The following is a 22,301-nucleotide window of genomic DNA, read 5'->3' on the forward strand; positions in this document are numbered from 1 at the left end:
ATGGGAAGCATTCCACATAAATTAAAGTCAAGAGCTCCACCATTTGCATCATACATGCACAAAAAAAAAACAGTTTTAGATTTTAAGTTTACAAAAGTTATAAAGACATCACACATTAAATGAACCAAAATTTAAGGAATTGAGTTTTAAATACTATTTTCAAATGAGATTTATTCCCAAGTTTTGTTATGGTATTTTGGACACACACTTTCCAGTTGACAAAATATTTATGTACTACACTTTGTATAAAAGTAAGCATGTTGTAGGACTGTAACGTACAACAATATCATTAGATATGTTGTTTAAGTGCAAGATCTAATAAACATATTGGAAACAACATTTAAAAAAAAAACTTTATTTTCATGTAGTTTTAGAAATGGCATGTGCAGCTCAATTCTTGTATTTATAGTAGTTTGCTAACATTGTACATGCCAGTGGTGAGTTTGCAATTTCTAGTAATTCAAGTACGGATGGTTTGATCCATTGCTTACAATTGCACTTAATCCACGCCTCGCCACTGATCCTGTTCCTTTTGACCAAAAAGGAATGAAAGAGTCCCAAAACCACAATACTTGCCATGTTGTCACACAACTTGTCGTCACTGGCTCCAGACTTGGCCAGATGATACGCAGCTTGGAAAAGTTTCCCATCGAAGTACTGCCACGGCATAGTCTATGACATAAAAAAACTGAAAATTAAAATAATAATACTCTATTTAGAAAGCAAAATTACTGTTTTGCTTATGATCGAGACTAAACGTTATCTTAATAAAATCAATTACAAAATACAAAATATACATACAATAAAATCAAATCATGTATTTGTCTTTGCTGTGCAGCATACATAAAATTATAAACTATGCCAAGCTGAGAAGTTATTAGATAGGATTTACAATATACAATTTGAAACAGCTTTATTTTATTATAATTATCTTCACATTCTAAAATAAGTAATTAGGAAACCCTCAATTTAGTGTTCAAGTTAGGCCACCTACTTGACTTATATCAACCAAGTGCTATAATATATTTTTGGAGTTAAGTAATTTCCAGTCATTATTTTACAATTTTAAAAACATACTGAATTGAACAGATTAATAATGGCCCATACGTGAAGCACAAACCAATTTATTAGTTCAGAACTGTCAGCTTGCAATGATTTTTGACACTGGGTGAAGTCACACAAAAACTTATGATACAAAACTGTTGAAAATAAATTATATAGTCTCTTTCTATTTAGATTGCATTAAAGATTAAATGGCTAACACTGTTGCCAGATTGCAATCTAAAGATGAGACGTGCTATGGTAACCAAAAATTAACAATTTTGGTGAGAAATTATGGTCTGGTTTCAGTTCCTGAAACACCACAGCTTTTTCTTTGCAAGCAGTCTATTGTGTTCAACTCTGTTATCGTCCTTGGATTGTCCTTATTTGTGTGCATAGTTTTATCACCACCTCCATCTGTGCTGTTACCAATGTGTCGTCCAAAGCTGTTTACCCTGTTGTCAGTAATTTTTACTCTTTGTTTTGTGCATTTAATAACTGAAGTGAGTTGATTTTAGAGTAAAAATTTTTGTTCACTCCATCTTCAGAACTTTATAAGTTTTTTTAATGATTTTTTTTATATTCTGAAAAAAGTTAACGTTGGCTTGTTTTCTGTGTGGTCTGCAACTATATATATTTACATATTCACATACAGACAAACCGTCCGTAATCTCGCCAGTTTTCTTCTTTCTCCACTTGCAGGAATGTAGCGGGTACTTTTTGAAGTGAAACTTCTTAGGGTGTGATGGGAGAAAATTTCAAGGCCAAATTTTAATGCAACATTTTTGTGAAATGTTTCTGACGTGTTGGGCGAGCTCCACGTGGTGGCGGTTGCGGCTCAGGTTGAACCCTGCCATGCTGCAGGGATAGGCGGGTCGCGAAGATAGGTACCCGCCTGTGCCTGATGCCAGCCCTTGCTGGCATCTAGTAAGGGAGTATTTTACCCATAGTTTAAGCTTATCGTTGTGCACCGCGCCACGGGCCTTATTCACAAGAAATAGGTTTTATTTCAAGTATGTATTATTATAATTACTTGTGTAAATCAGTATTGTTAAACAGTGTTATATGAGTATTGTTTTAGCTGTGTAACTAATTATTTTTTTTGAAGTGAAACTTCTTTGGCTGCAATGAGAGTAAAATTTCAATTACAATTTCAAGGCTGAATTTTAATGCAACATTTTTGTGTAACATCGTTTGAAACATTTCTGACGCCAAAGAGATACAAAGAGAGCACTTAATTACGAGTTGAAGTTTGAATTTCCAAAGAATTTTCACTTCTATCATCATGTGTACCTACTGAGTTACATGTGCTCTTTTTTTTTTAGTAAGAAATTTATCAGGCACTGCCTACAAAAAAAACAAAACAGCTAAATTAGAATTTTATCCTTTTTTTTTTTTACACAAAAATGTAACTTTGAGGAGAAAGAGTGCTATTTAAGGAAAATCTGGAGAGAGATGAGGGGAAGTGGGACCTGCAGCGCGGCGACGGGGTAGCCACAGATCGCCAGCAGGAAGACGACGGTGCGGGTGGCCCGCTGGAACAAGGTGGCGAGACGGACTGCGCGCACGTCCACATGGCTGGGGAGCTGCGCCAGGCACGCCGGGCTGAAGGCGGCCACCAGCACGGCCTGCGCCGCGAGCGCGTCCACCTCCCAGGCCTGCATCACGGGCGTGGGCAGCTCCTGCACGCACGCACGCTGCCGCTGACGTCCAACATAACACTCTCTCTTGTCATTACTATTACTTAAGGGTAGGGTTGCCAACCGTCCCGTATTGTACGGGATTTCCCGTATTCTGTGACTAAAAGAATTATCCCGTACGTAGATAGGACGGGACGTGATATTTCCCGTATCTTGTTTAAAGTTCAATTCACACACCTGCATAAAATTTAAAAAGTATTTTCCCGCCTGCGCCGCACCACCTGTTATACGTATTGCGACATTGCGAGGCTCTGTTTACTCCGCAGTTCACTGGCCACCAAATAGTTCATGTTGACGCCGACAGGTGGCATCACTCGTCCGCGCTTAGTCTGTTAAGTTTATGTTTATATTGTGTTGAGTTGAAAATGGATAAAGCTATCTTTATTATGATATCTTTATGTATTAAATTCATCACTGAAAAAATTATCAGGCCAATACAAAAAATTTTAATATTTCAACCAGGTGCATAATTTATTTTCAGATACAAAAACTGCTAAAATAGCACCCATTTGCATCTAGAAATTTAAATTTTTCCGGGGGAGGGCCCCCGGACCCACCACTCTATTAGGTGGGGTTCAGTGTCCCTTATGGTCAGGGGGAAATAGTTGGTAACCCTACTTAAGGGGGAGAGATAGGTATTGATACACGCCATCTTGGTTAAACAGTTTTTAGACCATCTCAATTTTCTATCTATTATTATTATTTTCAAAATTTGTCTTAGTTAAAGCATAGTTTAAAATTTGCTAGAATGCCTGAAGTTTTTAGTTTTTCCTGAGAAGTCATCAGCTTTTAATACTGAGGTAATTTTTCATGACTAACTGTAATAACCACTATGTCAAAGTATTTGAAAATCCTTAATGTGTAATCTCTGCTTAAAGGAAGGACAATTTTCAATGCATAACGATCGAAAATTGTTTGGACATAAAAACGCTTAAAACCAATACAGTGACTTTCCATTACCATCTTTCCCTCTTGAATTCTATTTCTGTTAATTTATCATTACAGAGCCTTTGCACTTTGTGGGATGGACAACCACATTGTTACAGTCTAATCATTTACACTGATACATAGGCATACATTTATTTATATTGTAAATAACCTGTTGTGATATGTGATGTTGGCATCTATGAGAGTTGGTATCTATGAAAGGAAGTGGTAGAGCGGCAAGTGGATCGTGATGTAATGGTGGAGAGTGAATGTAACATAATGAGTAGAGCGATTTTGAATAAATATGTGATAGTCGTACAGTGTAATGAGTTGATGTCCATTTAAACAAGGTGAAAACACAACATGGCGCAGTCGGTAGTAAATCGCATAGTGTTCGCAACGTGACCTTAGTGGTGTTGTTTCGTTGTTGTGCCACGTGGAGATAGAGGTTATACAGGTTTCGGCGCGATGGAATCGTTTAAGCCACCGCCGGCGCTGCTTCTAGATGGAAATCTGTGTGAACACTTTCGGCGGTTCAAACAGAGCTTTGATATTTTTATGCTGGCGACTGGATATGAGTCCAAACCATCGGCAGTCAAGGCGGCGATGTGGTTAAACCTCATAGGAGACGAGGCTGTTGAGTTGTTCAACACATTCGATCTTCCAGCGGAAGACCGTAGGGATTTTGAAAAGGTGTTGCGAGCATTTGAACATTATTGTAACCCTGTAAAAAATATCGTAGTTGAGCGGTACAAGTTTAATTGCCGATCTCAGGAAGAGGGAGAGCCGTTTGACTCGTTTGTGAGAGATTTAAAAAAGCTGGTTCAAAGTTGTGACTTCAAGGACCAGACAGACAGTGTTGTGCGGGACAGAATAGTTTTGGGCATTCGGGACAAAGGGCTGCAGGAACGTTTGTTGCGTGAACCGGATCTCAGCTTGTCACGGGCAATGGAACAGTGTAGGGTGGCTGAGCTAGGCAAGCAACGTGCCGACGCTATACAAACCAAAGCTGTCAATCCTGTTAATCGGCGTGAGGATTCGTCGGATGATGAAATTCACCCGAGAGGAGGCACAGTTGAAACTGTGTGGCGAAATAGAAGAAAGCAGAAATCAACTGAACAGCAGCAGGTACCATACAAAGGGGGGGCTGAACAGAAGCATGTGCAACAAGGAAGTCCTAAGTGCCGAAGGTGCGGGAGGGTACATAGGAAGAATGAGTGCCCTGCCTTTGGAAAAAAATGTTACAAGTGCATGAAGTTCAATCATTTTGCAACCGTGTGCACCAACCAAGTTGAAGAGGTTAGGTTAACGGGAGGTGAGATGGAAGAGTTCTTTGTCAGCACATTAGAAGTGGCAGAAGCAACGACCGGGGTGGAGGATGCCAAGCCAGGCCGAAAGGAGTGGATCCAAGAAATGTGGGTTGAAGGTAAGACTGTATATTTCAAGCTTGATACGGGCTCAGAGGTAAATATCATATCACAGAGTATTGTGAAGCAGCTGGCTCGCCCAACCCAGTTGAAATGGTCACACATAACACTCGAAGGGTTCGGCGGCAAAAAAGTGAAACCAGTGGGTGTCATTAAGCTAATGTGTGGAATAAATACAGCAGATGGTGCTCAGGAGTGCCTGGAGTTTGTTGTTGTTGAAGATGGTAGCTGCAGAATGCCCATTCTTGGACTGCCAGGATGCGTGTGTTTGAAGTTAGTTTCTCGCAGTTTTGTCCACACCTTACACAGTAGCGTTTTATCGGAAGATAAGTTCCTCTCAGAATTTGCAGATGTATTTCAGGGAGTCGGGTGTATTCCGAACAAGTGCACATTGGTAGTAGATAAATCTGTTCAGCCAGTTGCTAAACCACCTCGAAGAGTGCCCTTTGCCTTAAGAGATAGATTAAAAATCAAGTTGGACGAGCTTGTTAAGCTAGGAATTATTGCCAAGGTTGATCAGCCAACTGGATGGGTTAGCAACCTAACTGTTGTTGAAAAGGGCGACAAAAGTCTCAGACTCTGTCTAGATCCAGTAGACCTGAATAAGGCAATTTGCAGGGAGTATCACATGATACCAACATTAGAGGAGTTGAGCTGCCAGCTGAACAATAAGTCCATTTTCACAGTGTTGGACCTGAAAGATGGGTTTTACCAGGTGGAACTAGATGAGGAATCAAGTATGTACTGCACTTTCAGCACACCATTTGGATGTTATAAATTTCTCAGGCTCCCATTTGGGTTATCGAGTGCACCTGAAATTTTTCAACGAATAAACATGCAAAACTTTGGTGATATTCCAGGGGTACTAGTATACTTTGATGACCTCTTGATTGCTGCTGCAAATGAAGTTGAGCACGATCAAATATTGTTACAGGTAGCACAGAGAGCGAGAGCGCTAAATGTGAAGTTCAATGTACACAAGATTCAGTTCAAAAAGAAGGAGGCAAGGTATTTTGGGCATGTGTTCTCCTCAAATGGTATGCAGCCAGATCCCGACCAGGTGCGAGCTATTCTAGCACTACAAACACCCACCAACAAAGTTGAGCTGCAAAGAGTGTTGGGTTTCATCAGCTACTTAAGGAAGTTTTTACCTAACTTAGCTAGCATCATAGCTCCACTGAGGGAACTCCTGAAGAACGATACTGAGTGGCAGTGGTTACCAGTGCACACTGATGTGTTGCAGCAAGTCAAGGAGTTGATCAGCAAGGCACCAGTACTCGGCTTGTATGACCCCAACAAAAAACTGTCCATTCAGTGTGATGCCTCAAAAGATGGACTGGGATGTTGTTTAATGTGTGATGATCAGCCGATCAGCTATGCTTCCCGAAGTTTGTCCTCAGCAGAAAAGAATTATGCACAAGTCGAGAAGGAAATGCTCAGTATTGTGTTTGCAGCGAGAAAGTTTCATCACTACATATATGGAAGGCATGTCATAGTACACACAGACCACAAACCATTAGTTCCAGTGTTTAAGAAAAGTATAGCAGATGTGTATTCTGTTAGACTTCAACGGATGAAAATCAGGCTGCTACGGTACACGCTGTCGGTAGAGTATCTTCCAGGCAAACTCATGCATGTAGCAGACTTACTGTCAAGGGCGTATTTGCCAGAAGTGGAACATGCAGATGAAGATTTGTCTGCAGAAATGGTTCACCTTGTGAGTGTGAGTGATACAAGTCAGGTGTCGACTACTAGAAAGGATGAGTTCAGGCGGGAAACTGCTAAGGATACAGCACTGTGTGAGGTTATGAGGTACTGTCAAAATGGGTGGCCAGAACACAAACATCAAGTCAGCCAGCAAGCTCAAATGTACTTTGTCCAAAGGAATTGCTTGCATCTCGACAAGGGTCTAGTGTTCTTAAATGATCGCATTGTAGTGCCAGTGGCATTGAGGCAGCAGATGCTACTCTTACTCCATGAGGGCCACTTAGGCATAGAAAGAACCAAAGCACGAGCCAGGCAAGTACTGTATTGGCCAAAAATGGCAGAAGACATTGAGATATTGGTAAATAGGTGTTTCACATGCCAAAAATTCAGAAGCCAGAATAAAGCAGAACCACTCATATCTCACAACATTCCAGAATTACCGTTTGAGAAACTTGGTATTGATCTTTGTGACTATGGGGGCAACAGCTATATGGTTGTCATTGACTACTATTCCAAGTGGATTGAAATAGTACCAGTAGCAAATAAACAAGCCAATGAAGTCATAAGAGGACTGAAATCTGTGTTTGCTACTCATGGTGTGCCAAAGCTCATTATTTCAGACAATATGCCATTTAACTCCTATAAATACAGGCAGTTCGCAATGAGTTGGGACTTCGAAGTAGTGACAGCAAGTCCTCACTACCCAAAGTCGAATGGGCTTGCAGAACGAGCAGTGCAGATTGCTAAGAACATGTTGAGGAGGTGTTCGGATTCGTCTAGTGATCTACCTGTCATGTTACTAGAGTACAGAAACACTCCTCTGACTGCTGTAGGCCTGTCACCAGCACAGTTGCTAATGAGTCGCCGGGTAAGGACGAAACTACCAATGAGGCAGCAGTTACTACAACCGGAAGTTCAGGGAAAGGTAGCAGAAGAACTACGTAACAGGCAAGCGAAGATCAAACAGTGGTATGATCAACGGGCAAGAAAGGCAACCGAGTTCGAGCACCAAGATAGGGTCTTGTTAAATAGAAACAATCAGTGGGAACCAGCAGAAATTGTACACAAGTCTTCGACTCCGAGATCATACGTTGTCCGTGATCAGGATGGCCAGCACGTGCGGAGGAACTCCCATCACTTGAGACCATCCAGCCTTGCTCCTGAGTTGCATAGGAGAAGGTCCAGCCTGGACTCTGATGATGAGTTCCGGGGGTTCCCAGCAGAAGACGAGGCAGGAGGAGAGTCACAGGGAGCAGGGTCAAGAGTGCGGCAGGGAGAGTGCCCACCAGCACTGATGAGTGGTAAGGAAAAGGTCAATGTGTCGAGACGTACAAAAAGTGGACGTGAGGTGAAAGTGCCAGCAAGATACAAAGACTAGTGAGTACCAAATAATATGATTCCCCAAACTGATGACGTTTTAACTTTTGCTCTGTTTCTGGATTGTAGTAATATGTCAAGAGTGTGGATGTATTTGCTATAAAAGGGAAGGTGTTGTGATATGTGATGTTGGCATCTATGAGAGTTGGTATCTATGAAAGGAAGTGGTAGAGCGGCAAGTGGATCGTGATGTAATGGTGGAGAGTGAATGTAACATAATGAGTAGAGCGATTTTGAATAAATATGTGATAGTCGTACAGTGTAATGAGTTGATGTCCATTTAAACAAGGTGAAAACACAACATAACCAACATGCATTTTAAAAAAAAACAAAATCTAATTAGTTTAAGATTAAGTTCCGTTGATTTTTTCAAGAAAATGAATTTTAGTGGACAAATGATTTTGATGTTCAAGAAAACATTGTTCAGGCATTCACTAAACTCAGATGCTCAGGTTTAGCTGTGGTATCAGCAATGTGTGACTGAATATGTGTGAAAGTGTATGAATTATTATAAGAAAACGTATTTGTATTTTTAGAATTTTTTTTGTCTTGGTCAGTTTTTGTAAAAAGATCTGTTACAGAATATTTTAATACTGTTAACATTATAGTATTAGATAGATTTTAAAACAAATTTTTAAAACTCCACTTTTAATAGCGTATACGTTACGTAAACCATGTTTACCTTGTGCACTAATTTTGTTTGTTATTTTTTTATTTGCCAGTGATTTATTAAGTTCATATTTTATTGAATTTGTAAGTACTTTTTGATTTTCATGGCTATAGTTTTTGTTAATCTTAACTTGCATGTAGGACGCCTACTACTACCACCTACTTTGTAAATATTTATGTGGTTATGTTTAAGACAAGGCACCTTAACTTCACCACATAATATAAGTCAATAAAATCAATACTAAAGTTTTTAAGAATGTTTTATTTTAATCAAATAAATATACACATTTTAAATACTTTTCTAACAATTATTTTATAAAACTTTCTTTTAAATTTTAATTCTTTCAGGTGTTTTTTGCTACAGATTACTTAATGAGATTTATTTAGTAACTAATAAATATACAACATTAAAATTTATCATTTTCATCCTTTACCTATGATTGTAATCATGGTCTTACAATCATTAAATAATGTTTTGTACACATGTACATGTACATGTTTTAACCACCAATTTTTCTACTTTTCCATGTCTCTATTTTATACTATTTTTACAAGACAAGAGGGCTGTAACTTGATAAAAGAATCTATGTATACACTGTTGATTTGTTTCATTTTGTGAATCAATGCTTGTAAACAGTTTTTCTTTTTATCCAGTGAGGTAAATACAAAGATGTCTCTTATTTGAATCAGCACTACATTTGAAGAACTGGTAAGAGCCTACTTTAAGTAACCTTTGGCTGAAAGATATTTTATCTTTAAATAAGGGTATCAAATCTATATAAACAAACTTTTTTTTAAAAATTTTATTTTTATATGTAACTAACCAGTGTGAGTCAGTAATCACTTGGTATGTGGACACAGTGTGTTATATTTTATAGTTGGATGAAAAGTTTTAGAGAAAATATATTATTAAATGTTTTTAATTGATGTTTATTGTAACATAAAGTACTGTTAAACCACTGAAAGAATTTAGAAAAAAATGAATGTGATCAAATTTGGAGTGAAAATAATCTGCAACAATAAATTCAGAAAATCTATATATGACAAAACTTGAATCTTAAATCTGTATTTTCATTGTATTAGTTACAATATTCAAACTAAGGTTACTGGAGAAAAAAATAATAGCACATCTCTGTACATAAAAGGAACTTACACTTAACACACACAGACACACACAGGCTTTGTACGGCCCGCTTAAGGAATCTTTCAACAAAGAAATTATATCTTTTATAGTGTCGTTTATTAGCACTTTTGATGTGTAAACATCTTAGCTCTCATTATACGGCATTTGGTAGGAGTAATTTTGTGATAATGGAAGGGAAGTCGATGAACGGAAATTTGACACAAAGATGGCGGACCCATGTGTAGCAAAATAAACCCGTAAATAGTCACTTTCATAAACATTAGGGTACATACCAAATGTATTGGTAAACCAAATGAAACTTTATGATAGTGAAAATACCTGTAATATATTTGGTAAACTAAAATAATCATAGTAAAAAATTATCTCAAGTTTCAAAATACATAAGGAAATTTGTATTACAATGATTATACAGGTAAACATATTATCCTTGCAATATGTCAATGTGCTTGGTAGCACAGCGGTAGAGCATGTGCTTATAAGCCTGAAGGAATGTTTTTCAAATCTCGTCACTTGAAAAATAACATTTTAACAAAATAATAACATTAAAATATAAAAAATTATGTAATAACAATGTTGAATCAGCAAAATGATGTTAAGGTTCGTTTGTGGTAATTATTTACTTACTGATTTCAGTCGTTTAAGCAAAAACACATATACAAACATAAAGCATATACTTAGTGTTATAATATTTGTTTTAAAATGTTTCATGTTAATATTTTAGTAATGCCATTAAAGTTTAACTTCTAACTTTTGCGGAAACTTTATAGTATTAACTGTTCAATGAATTTTAACAAAACAGATGGCATTTTAATAAAATTCCTTGTCGGAAATCAATTCTAAATCTTCTGTTAAGGATTGTTTCGTGTCTTATTTTGTTTTAATCGGAGCCATTCGTAATAGTTTAAAATTTCCGTTTTATTCATGCTGCCATCTGCGGCTGGTGGTGGTGGCAAGCATCGGGTACGATCCAGGCAGCGAATTCTGTCGGGGTGCGCAAGAAAGTAAGTGTGAGATTCGCATATCTAGTCATTTCGGTATGTACTTGAAAAGCTAATATTTTACTGGTCAGTATATTTATTACCGATACGCTTGGCATTATATTAAAAAAAAATAAATAATAAACTTAAAATTTTGTTGTCCAAGTTTTGTGTTGTTAAGTTTATTTGGTAGGCGAATCACGCGGGGACACATTGAATTTGATGGTTATTGAGTACTGAAAACTCGCTCACGTAATTATTATTATTTTTGGTTGTATACGTAGGATGAGTTATCAGCAGAAATCATTTTGGTATCATGATATTCTCACAGAATTGAAAATAAAGAAATTACATGTTTTTGTACTTGATGTATTGTTGACGACACAAGACTCGCTGCAGGGACGTCGGAACAGGGGGGGGGGGCAGCAGGGGCGACTCGCCCCCGTGCTGTTATGCATGGGAAAGGGGGGGGGGGGGCGAGAGTAGCATTTCGTCCCCCCCACCTTTTTCCCAGAATAAAAATGTTTGGTCCCAGTAAGTAGTATTTTTCTCAACCAGTAGTTACAAACGTTGCACTGGTGATCACATTGATTAGAAAATCGAAATTTATGATCGTCAGTATACTGTAAAATGATTGCGAAATTCCTAGATGGTATTTTATTTAAATTGTACTGCATCTACTGTCAGAGCAGTATTTAATACATACCACGTCATCAAATTCTTGGAATGGTGTATTTAATATTTTGGTTTCGGAAACTCATTAAATAGCAGAATTTTTCATCTAAAATTCCAAATTTTTCCGGGGGAGGGCACCCGGACCCCCCGCTCTAGGACTGAGGTAAGTGTGATACTTCTTTTCACCCTCCCCCCACTCATGAAAACGTTCCGACGTCCCTGACTCGCTGCACGAGCCGGGCTGAGCGGGAGCGCGGGGGAGCGGGAGAGCGGGAGCGCGGGGGAGCGGGGACTCACGGCGTGCAAGTAGCGCAGGGCGGCGGCGGGCACCACGAGGCGCGGCGGCAGCCGGCGGAAGTGGTCGGAGGGCAGGCGCGCAGACACGGCCGCCGTGAACAGCGCCCAGCGCACGTCCTGCAGGTCGGCCGAGCGGTCCCCCCACAGCGCCAGCAGCCCCGGGTGGCAGCCTGCCGCCACACACGACACGCGCTCTGCGGCTGACACTGGTTGTTCCACGAGGTCACACAATCATGTAGCATGTTCTATGGCTATAACCAAAATAAATGATAGTGTCAAAATAGCATAATTTTAATTAAAATGAAACAGGTTTTTTTCTCTTTTAGGTAGATTTCGAGTATCCGTTACTAAGGTACGACTTTCGGAAAATTTTTATATAGTTTTTCGTTTCATGAGCCCAAAACCATCGCCAACTTAAGAGTATATATATATATATATTTATATATATATATCATTTTTATAGACAAGATAAATGCCGTGATTGTGCTCAAATCACTTCCAAATTGATACATGAAAAAATATAGTGATAGAAATATCGGTCGAGAACGTTAAAGGGGAAATTTCCGACTAAAGGGGTAATATGTGGATGGTTTTTGAAAGAAAAAAAAATCATAAAAAAATCTATAACTCCCATAATATGACAAACGAATATCACATCCATTTGAACGCATTATATGTACCTATATAACTCGTAGGAGTAACAACAAAACCTTTTGTCTGAGTAAATTTTTGATACGAATAACCATAACTGCAAGGGGTGGGGGGAAAAAGGCTTGAAGGAAAACTAAATTCACAACTCCCTTGGTATGTACACTGTCAAATCAGGTTAGTTTTTTTTTTGGTAAATCTTATCATTTTTATCTCTAAACTTTTGTCTAAAATTATTATTGAATAGTCAAACCATTCCTGCAAGGGGTTAAAATAAAACAGAGTTAGAATTTAAAAAAAAAGTCATAATTTCCGTACCATGCACACTTTAAAATTTTTGTTATTTATCGATAAACCTTAAAATGTATCTACAATTTTCGTCCGAAATAATTTTCTATACTACCAACCATTACTGCAAAGGATGGGAAATAACAGAGATAAAAAAAAAAATCATGACATACTTATTACAAAAACTAAAAATCTACAACAATTAAATGTTAATATTCTAAAAATTATCTTAAACAATTATTGATAAGACAAAAAAACGTTTATCTTAATTAAATTTTTATGTAACCTACCTTTACTGCAAAGCGTGGAAATAACAAGGGTTGAAAGACAATAAATCATAACATTTTTGTATGTATACTATCAAATCCGTTGTAATTTATTGTAAGATTTTTAAACATTATGTAAAACGTTTAGCTGAAACAATTTTTGATGAGAAGAACTATTAACGTAACATCAGGGTTGAAATAAAAAACAATTCAAAATTCCCTTACCATCAAATTTGTTAAAATTTATTTTAAACCATCTTTAGTCCAAAGCAAATTTTTATACGACCTTGTTAGTGCAAAGGATGAAAAAATATCTTTGAATGTAAATTTTTTTATAACGAACTTAGTAGGCACAATGTGACATTCATTTTAAGCTATTCAATGCTGGATGCAATGAGTAAAAAAAAAACATTCGAAATATTTTCGTTGCATGAAATATGAGAAAATGTTTTATCGATCTTTTAAAATATTGGAGAACATATAGAATATCATGTACCTTAAGTTCTTAAAATGTTACAGGAATTTATAAGTTACCAAAACATTTCCAGAAGTAATAGGTACTTCTAAATCTACCTACGCATGTAAGCTGTGCCGAAAGGAAATTTTTTTTTAAATTGACAATCTCATGATAAAAAAGGTGTTGTAATTTGTCAAGGTAAAATATACCTCGGACATACTAAATCAGGGAAATAAAATCTGATACTAAATCAATACAAAAAATTATAAAGGCTTACGCATAACCACTTCAAAAAATACCATTAATGAACGTTTTTGTTACGAATAAAATATTTTGTACACCTAAGAGTTTATTGTGTTTATTTCTTTAGCAAAAATGTTTGGATTTAATCACATACTTTTCTTGCAATGCTATGATACAGCAATACCCTGAGATTGCACGAGCAAGGCCGCCGGTTATTAGACAGTAATTACACAGCATCTACTAATATTTAATGTTTTGAGTGGAGATGTTTATTACTACAGACCGGAAAAATTCGCGGATTCATTTCGCGGTAGGCTCAAATCCAAACTCGTTCATCACGCTGCTTGAGTGATTGGACCACAATGTCCCTGAAATTATCTGAGCCAATGGAAAACCTTTAACATAATATTATCAAATCACAAGTATCCTGATTATCAAGAGTTAGTAGCCAATGAACAGATGGAATGTTCCGAAGTACTTATAGGATCGTGCAGTCTATCCTAGAGGTCAATGAAAATGCAAATTTTTCCAGTCTCTATTTATTACTCAGTTTGTAGAGAGGAATACAAGCAGAAGCTACATTCGAGAGGGTAGGGAAAGGAGTGGACGCAGGCTCAGGATAGACGGCATATAGCGGTAGGTTATTCGAAGTTCGGACATTAGACCCACGCAATCGTGTAACTGTTAAGTTTATTGCTGTTGGTTGGGAAGGAGGGGATTCAAGTTTCTGCCTCCAGGAGAAGGAAAGCCCAGATCCGTCCCTATGGTCACTCAAAACAGTTGGATACCAGGAACATTCAAACACTCCGAACAGCTGGTCATCGGCTAAGTGTGGGGTTGGTTCTTTATATTTCTTCATGATAGTCCCTGTCAGCTTACAGTACAATGGGTGTTAACTGCTAATTCCTCAAAGATTCGAGCATTTGGTCAGTAATCGCGATCAGCTTTGCGGTCCGGCCATTTAGTTTTCGTTCACGTTGCGAAGAAGGTCACGTGTTCCAACACGCAACACCCTCGCACTCCCGCGTGTCATTTCGCCGCGTCGCGGCGTTGGGCGAAGGAGAAGGGGGGGGAGGAGCGGGGGAAGAGGTTTTCTGTCTTCCCAAGTTGTCCCTGCAAGTAGCTCCTCACCTTGAGGGGAAAACCGCTCGCTCGCCCCGGCGAGCGATGACGCCAAGGTCTTTTCCCCCCTCCCTTCTACCTCCTCCGCCATTTCCTACCGTCATTACAGAACACACACACTACTCGCCTCGCCGACATCCAAAGAGCCGACGGGCGGTCGCAAGCGGCAGTCGGACGTGAGCTACTGCGACAGCCGTGGAACAGCTGAGTCACACACAGTCCACGGACGGGACGGTGGAATCACCATAGATAAAGGCAGGCATTTTTCGCGAATAAATCTGAACGCCTATTAGACTGCAACAAGGTATACCCGCAGCAGCGGTTTCTTCCTTTGCGATTGGCGGCCGTCTGCGAGAGAAGTCGAAGCCTCGTTTGACCGAGCCACTCGGGACGCGTTTACTCCCGCAATGAATCACTGTGATTGGTGTTGTAACAATCAGCACGCACCTGAAAGAAATTCACCGCATCACGAAACACAGACGATGCTACCGTGTTTTAACTTATAACTAAGTCTCGGAATATTTTGGCGAAATATGCATGACCATTAACCATAGAGCGTCCCGCTACTGGACAGCAGCGTGGAAGTATACGGGCGATTGCTCTCTCTTTCTAACAGTCGAACGCGCTGTCCTTGTTTCTGAGTGCGCTGTTGCCAAATATCGAACTATTTGAAATTGAAGGAATCTGATATAGATAATATATATGTATATATTATATATATTCTAATTTATTTATCAAGATGACTTTAAAAATTTCGCAGGAATTCGTATCATTTGATGTGTATGAATTTTTTCTTGTTTTAAATTTAAAAAAAGAGGCGATTTATAACAGATTTGTAAGCGTGATCGGATAAAACATTTTAAATTACTACACGCACTCAGAATTACAAAGAAACATAAATCCTGAACTTCTTCGTAAAGTGTTAGAGATCTGGCAACAGCGCGCGCCGTAAGTAGTGTAGTGCTGTAATCACAATAGCGCGACAGCGCGAGGCGAAGAACGCGATGCGACAGAAAATTAACCGTTATTGCGAACACGCGGTACTCACCCGCGCGACGATCCAAAATAAACGTTTCATTATAAAATGTTTCCGGCCATTACACAAGCAACATACGTCAGCCATCAGCATTTAAGGTTTATTCTTTAATCGACATGTTTCTGAGCGAAACATGTTTAGTTAAAATTTACCAATCAATTTGAAATAACCACCACACATTACAGAGAGCCTTTAAAAATACGCAAATAACAATAATCTTACAAACCAGTTTAACCATCTTTCAGAAAAAAAATTATGACGGTAGTAGTATAGGATAGCCGTTCCGGGGACTGGGTTCTGCGTGTGGTCGCGGCGGCGGTGTATGCTGCCTTAGAACCATCTCCGCTGACGTCACGGCGGACATCTTGGACTCAAAATTCTAAGTAATTTCCCTATTTCGAGGGAAAAATCTCAATTTTATGGAAAATTTCCCGTTTTATTCCTCAAAAATTCAAAAATTCGAAATTCGAAATGCCTCAAAACACTTTTGCCTTTGAAAGAACCCAAATGCCCCATTGAACCTTAAATTCACCATGGCCAGCCTCCAATAAGCCTCTGGTGGGTAGCTTTGACCTTGACCTTGACCTTGACTTCTATTGTAAACATGAAATCTCTAATTTTCGACCAAAACATACAGAAATTTTATATATATATATATAAATTTGTTTACTTAAACTTTTTAGATACTTAATCGATTTCGGTCCTCTGTTCAATTCCCGGCGAGAATAAACATGTAATTTATTAATAAAAAAAATTAAAAATCTTAAATACAATTTAATTAAAATTAAAACAAATCCTTGCTTACGTTACACCTTCCATCCTTGATTCTGGAACATTGCACTTTTTGTTAAGGCCGCCATCTAGAAAAACCGCAATTTTTAAGCTATAAAATCAGGTAAAATTAAAAAAATTATAAATATCGAATTAATAAAATATTAATATAAAAACCTCTACCATTTTGAAAATTGTCCACCAAATGTAAAAACTGTGATTTTTATACGAATTTTATTGGGAAATTTTTAAATTTATAAAAATTAATTATAATAATTTTTTAATAAAAAATCATAATGGAGTCTTTGGTTTGAACCCGGCAAAAAATTCGATTTAAAATTGCGATGGATCCTTCCTCTATGGAAGCAACCGGAAGACTGACCTCCCACCACTAATGACAAGGTTTCAAGGTGTGTGTGTGTGTGTGTGTGTGTATATATATATATATATAACAAGCTAGTATGACGTTACATCCGCCATGTTGTTTTCGTCTGCTGAAGGCCGCCATCTTGTTTTCGTCTGCTGGAGGCCACCATCTTGTTTTCGTTTGCTAGAGTGCACTACCACCATGTTAGTTTAATTTTTACCCACTAGAGTGCGGTAATCATTTATAACTGTGATGGCTGCCATCTAATCACTTAGGCGCCATCTGGGAAATTCGATATTATTTAGCTATAAATTCGGGAAAAATTCCAAAATTCATTAAAAAATCATTCATTAATATACTGTTTGATTCGATCGGTTCCTGTCCTTGGTTAGATACTTGACCAATAAAAAATTTTAATTTTATGGAAAAAAAATATTTTCAATAAATATGGTGGAAAGTCCTAAAGAGGCTTAAAACTCTTTACTACCAGTCTCAAGTAAGCCGATGATGACATATTGACTAACATATATAAATTCTGTAATTATTCAGTTAGAAATTTGGGAAAAATTCCAAAACTCATAAAAAATTAATCATTAAAATAATGATAGACTAGATCGATTCCCGTCCTTGGTTCGATTAGTATTCAGTGATAAGAGTAACTAAAATTTAAAATAAATTTTATATTTTGTTTTCCATTACCTTTTGTGGAGTTTATTAAAAATTATCTCTACGAAAATGACACTAAAAAAGATACCAGTCCGACGAAATAAGTTGTCACTATGCCTACCGTGGAAGTCTAATTTTTCGATACTTGGTATACCTTCCAACCAGATCTTGTTAAATATTAGGCGTATAGATCAAGTGTCTTCGGACCACAAGGCCAAGCCATGTACAATGTCCGGCTATAGACCAGATGTCTCCGAACCACGAGGCCAATTGACCTGACTACAGACATAGCGATCCAGAATCAACAGTAGGATACGATCAGTCGCAAGATGCGGCAGGATAAAATGACTCCAAATGTCTTTGCCTCCAACTGTCTTTGGCTCCAACAGTCTTTAGCTCCAACTGTCTTTGGCTCCAACATTCTTTAGCTCCAACTTTTTTTGGCTCCAACAGTCTTTACCATCAACTGTATTTGGCTCCATCAGTCTTTGGCTTCAAATTTTATTGGTTACAACAGCCATTGGTTCCAACATTCTTTAGCTCCAACAGTCTGTGACTCGAAAAGCCATTGACTTCAAAAATCATTGCCTCCAACAGTTTTTGGATTTGTCTTTGGCTCCAACGGCTCCAAATGCTCCAAGTGCTTCAACTGTCTTTAATTACAACAGTCATTGGCTCCAAAAGGCAATGCTCTAATGCTCAAATTGCTCCAACAATACCAAGTGCTTCAATCGCCTAAGTGCTCCAACTGTTCCATCTATATTTGGCTCTAACTGCTCAATCTAAATTTGGCTCTAACTGATTTCAATTGCATTTTGATCGAACTTGGCATGATGCTGGTATGGCTTTATTATTACTCTCCATATTGTCAGTCAATGGTGACAGTTTTTACATCTTTAAGTTACAAGCTGTATGACGAGATCTTTGCGTTAGATAGAAATTATATTTCGAGAAATAAAACAATCACTTTTGAAATCCGATATATAGATTTTTTTCAATTTTACACACATGCAAGTAATAAAAGTCATTATTGTGTGTAGCGAACTTCCCTCAATTCTTTGAGTATGAAGAATACTTCTTTGATGTGTGAATAGTTTCCTGCACAAAGCAAACATGTATAAGTCTTAACCTGTCGACCAATGTGTTAGGATCTTCCCATGATGCGTAATCAATCTCTTCTGCTGTTATCATCTTCCTTGCATGTTTATAATAAATATTATTAAGATCTCTGGAGACTTACGTTTTAAAACTGCCTCAAAGTCACTTTCGTCATCAAATGTGATCAACGCAAGCTTGATCAAAATAATTTATTTGAACACATCGTTTACATCGTTTACAACGTTTTGGTTTCAAAGCTACATCACAGTCTTCGATCTTGTGAGCTTCTGGTACATCATCACAGTCTTCTATCGTGTCAGCCTCAGATGTGTCATCACAGTCTTCAATCATGTCAGCTTCAGACGTTTCATCGTAGTCTTTGATCTTGTCAGCTTCAGCTTCAAGTCGTTCTCCGTTGACCGTTGTTCGCATTTTTATGTAGGCGACTAGAATTTGGTGTAAATATCTTTTCATTTCCCATGAAGTTGATACTTTCTTCGTTAGTTTTAAATTTTAAATTATTATCGAGATATAGGATAGTATTTTTAACATTATAATTTTTACATTCTTCATAATCATTATAGTCGTCTAATATTTTGCCTTCGTTCCACTTCCTCGGTGTTGTACATCAGTCCTCATTATCTTTAGTCAGCTTAGTTGTACAGGTCTTGCAATGTTTATTCAAGAAATATCTTCCACCAAGTATTTCTGATACTGACTGCAATTAAATAGTTTTTGGCAAAACCCAAAATACACTCGTTTCTCTCATGACGTTTAGCATTTTTCTCTCAAGGTAAACTACTTGCCGCAGTATATACAGCGACGTATTTTTTATACAGATACAGACAACTATCCATATTACATGATAGCTTCTGCGACTAATGCCAGTTGAAAACTGAGAGTTTTAGATTGGAACAATTACTCAAATAGAATTTTTGCTAATTTTTCATCAGAGAGAGTTATTTATCTCATACAAGAAACTTGTCACATGTAGTTCTGCTTTTCAACAACAGATAGCGCCATGTGTTGCGTAGTGGTAAATATTATTACATTTTTATGTTGGATGTGGGATGCTCTCTCTCAAGCGCAAGAGAAGGAGGGCTTCGCTAGACGTCAAGGAGAAGGAAGTTCGTCCTTCATGATAGTGTTTCTTAGTTGTTTTAGGAAACAACAATCGTCTAGTAATGAATGTCTCTTTTGTTGGAATTCCACTATATATAGTAAGTACTGATTTAGTAACAGCAATTCACCAAGTAAATGAAACTTGCAGAAGTCTAGCCATGAATAATCAGGAGCACACGAGAACACCAACAACAATCTTATCAGAAATATACTGAAGCACACGGAGAAAACCAACAATATATTGACAGGAATATTCAGAAGCTCACGAAGAAAACTAACTCACATTTTCCTAAATAAGCATCAATTAACCACAAATATAAATTAAAAAATAAATAAAATTATAAATAAAAAATACGTAACAAAAAACTAACTTTAACTTTTCATGCAAATAATTAATTGTGATACTATACATACAGTTGATAAAGTATACATGCAATCAATTAAAATTAAAAACGTATAATTAATGATGAAAATCATTAAGATGAATGTTTATTTATTAACTTTAATTATTTATTATACAATAATGTAATTATTTATAGGTTATAATGCAAATAAATTATTCACACGGAAACATAAACTAAAAAAGTACACTTACACATAGGCCTACACTTGAAAAAGTTTATAGACAATATCACTTATATTCAAAATAAATATATTTTTAAATTATATGGACCAGTGTTCGATATCAATCACTAAAGTACCTATATGATTTATAAGCACATATGTAATTTGTATTTATATTTAAACTTTTTTTATCCCTTGAAAATTTCGTTGAGTGATGCGCGCGCATATCATAATTTCTTCATAACGCGCCTAAACGCTGTTCTTTGAAATTCACTAAGCCGTTTTGTCTTAGCGTAATAAAAAAAACGTGGAACCCAGCCAAGGAAAATTAACTTAAAATCACAATTGTACAGCATGGGCGTGGCTAGGATTTGTGTTAAAGGGGGCCAAACGAAGCTACAACAAGAATACGTTTTTGATAGGCCTGTTTTTGGGGGTCTAAGGGGAGTGGTATGAAATATACTCCCCCCCTCACCACCGGGTTCACAGAAAATCGGCTGATCCGGTGTTCTTGCCCCAGAAAAATTTTCAAAAGATGATAAACTTTAATAAGCATTTTTTTTTATTTGATAACCTTTAAGTGCTTTTCTCAAAACGTGACACCTATGAACTATATGGGCTACGCTGCTTATGATTGTGTCCTAATATGTGTTCAAAGAGAAGGCTACTTACACTATAATTTTTCGTATTCAGTGGCCACAAATTGAGCCGTTTATTCGTTATTTTAAGGTCGTTAGTGACTTTCTTTAGAAGCATGAACCCACCCTGCCCCTCCCTTACAGCAACCTTGTTGTGTTGCTTCCTGCGATTCATGACTTGGGACAGCTGCACAGCGTTCGGATAATACTGCCCAAGAGTGGCGCTGCGAACAAAAAGGCTGAATTCTGACCAAGTAGATACTACAAGGTCGTAACTGGAATATCTGCTTTCAACGCGTAATGTACCTACTTATGCACTCGTATTCACCTCACGACACTTGGTATTTCAGAGAACACGTTGGGTCTGATTATTGCTGGTAATGCCACAATGTTGCCAGGATTAAAATAAATTTAAAAAAAAACACAACTAGTATTAAGGGAAAATCCGCAACAAAAAAAAAAGCAGCCACAAAGGTTTACAGCAAACAATTATTCTCGCTCGGTCAGGAAGCAGTCAGCGTTGAGTACCTACCTAACACCAAGTGAGCAAGTTCACATGCATGCTCCCAGCTACGAGTGCTCTACGACGGAGCGAGGTGGCAACAGAAATCAATCGAAATAATTATTTATTTTAAGAATTTTTAGAATTTTTTTTCGAATTTATAGCTAAATAATTACAGATTTTTCAAAAATTGTGGATTACAAGATGGCGGATGTGTAGACATCCAAAATGGCCGCCGAGTTCCTGATCGTAATCAACGAGCGGCGGACACGCCCGAACATGGCCGATTCATGACGATTGATAAGCCACAATTGAGTAAGCCACCAAGCCACAGGCCCGTAATAAATACACTGCGCCAGAAGTATCCAAATCATACTAGTCATTACTTGTTTTAAACATAATCAATTACTATTGATGATTCTCTACACGAGCTTCACATATCATGTTTTCTTAACAAATTTTTGTTGCTAGATATGTGCCACATGCCATCAGCATCTGTAAAACGTGTGAGGCATGTGTACGATTCGCCTGATAACAGTTTTGTTTGATTAAATGCATAATGGTAGATCACT

At 37.6% G+C, this 22,301-nt stretch overlaps 1 protein-coding gene across 2 annotated transcripts in view; it reads right to left on the reverse strand.

Annotated features, from left to right (window-relative positions):
* The window catches only part of LOC134542196 (constitutive coactivator of peroxisome proliferator-activated receptor gamma-like), a 131,212-nt gene that overhangs the window by 8,236 nt on the left and 100,675 nt on the right, over nt 1-22,301 (reverse strand). For both annotated transcript variants that reach the window (XM_063386259.1, XM_063386260.1), the window contains exons 9-11: nt 11,942-12,111; nt 2,514-2,723; nt 577-672 (exon numbers count right to left, since the gene is read on the reverse strand). In XM_063386259.1, the coding sequence (XP_063242329.1) occupies nt 577-672; nt 2,514-2,723; nt 11,942-12,111 (476 nt within the window). The remainder of the gene's footprint in view (nt 1-576; nt 673-2,513; nt 2,724-11,941; nt 12,112-22,301) is intronic.

The sequence above is a fragment of the Bacillus rossius genome (assembly GCF_032445375.1).
Source record: "Bacillus rossius redtenbacheri isolate Brsri chromosome 4 unlocalized genomic scaffold, Brsri_v3 Brsri_v3_scf4_2, whole genome shotgun sequence".
NCBI classification, from domain to species: Eukaryota; Metazoa; Arthropoda; class Insecta; order Phasmatodea; family Bacillidae; genus Bacillus; species Bacillus rossius.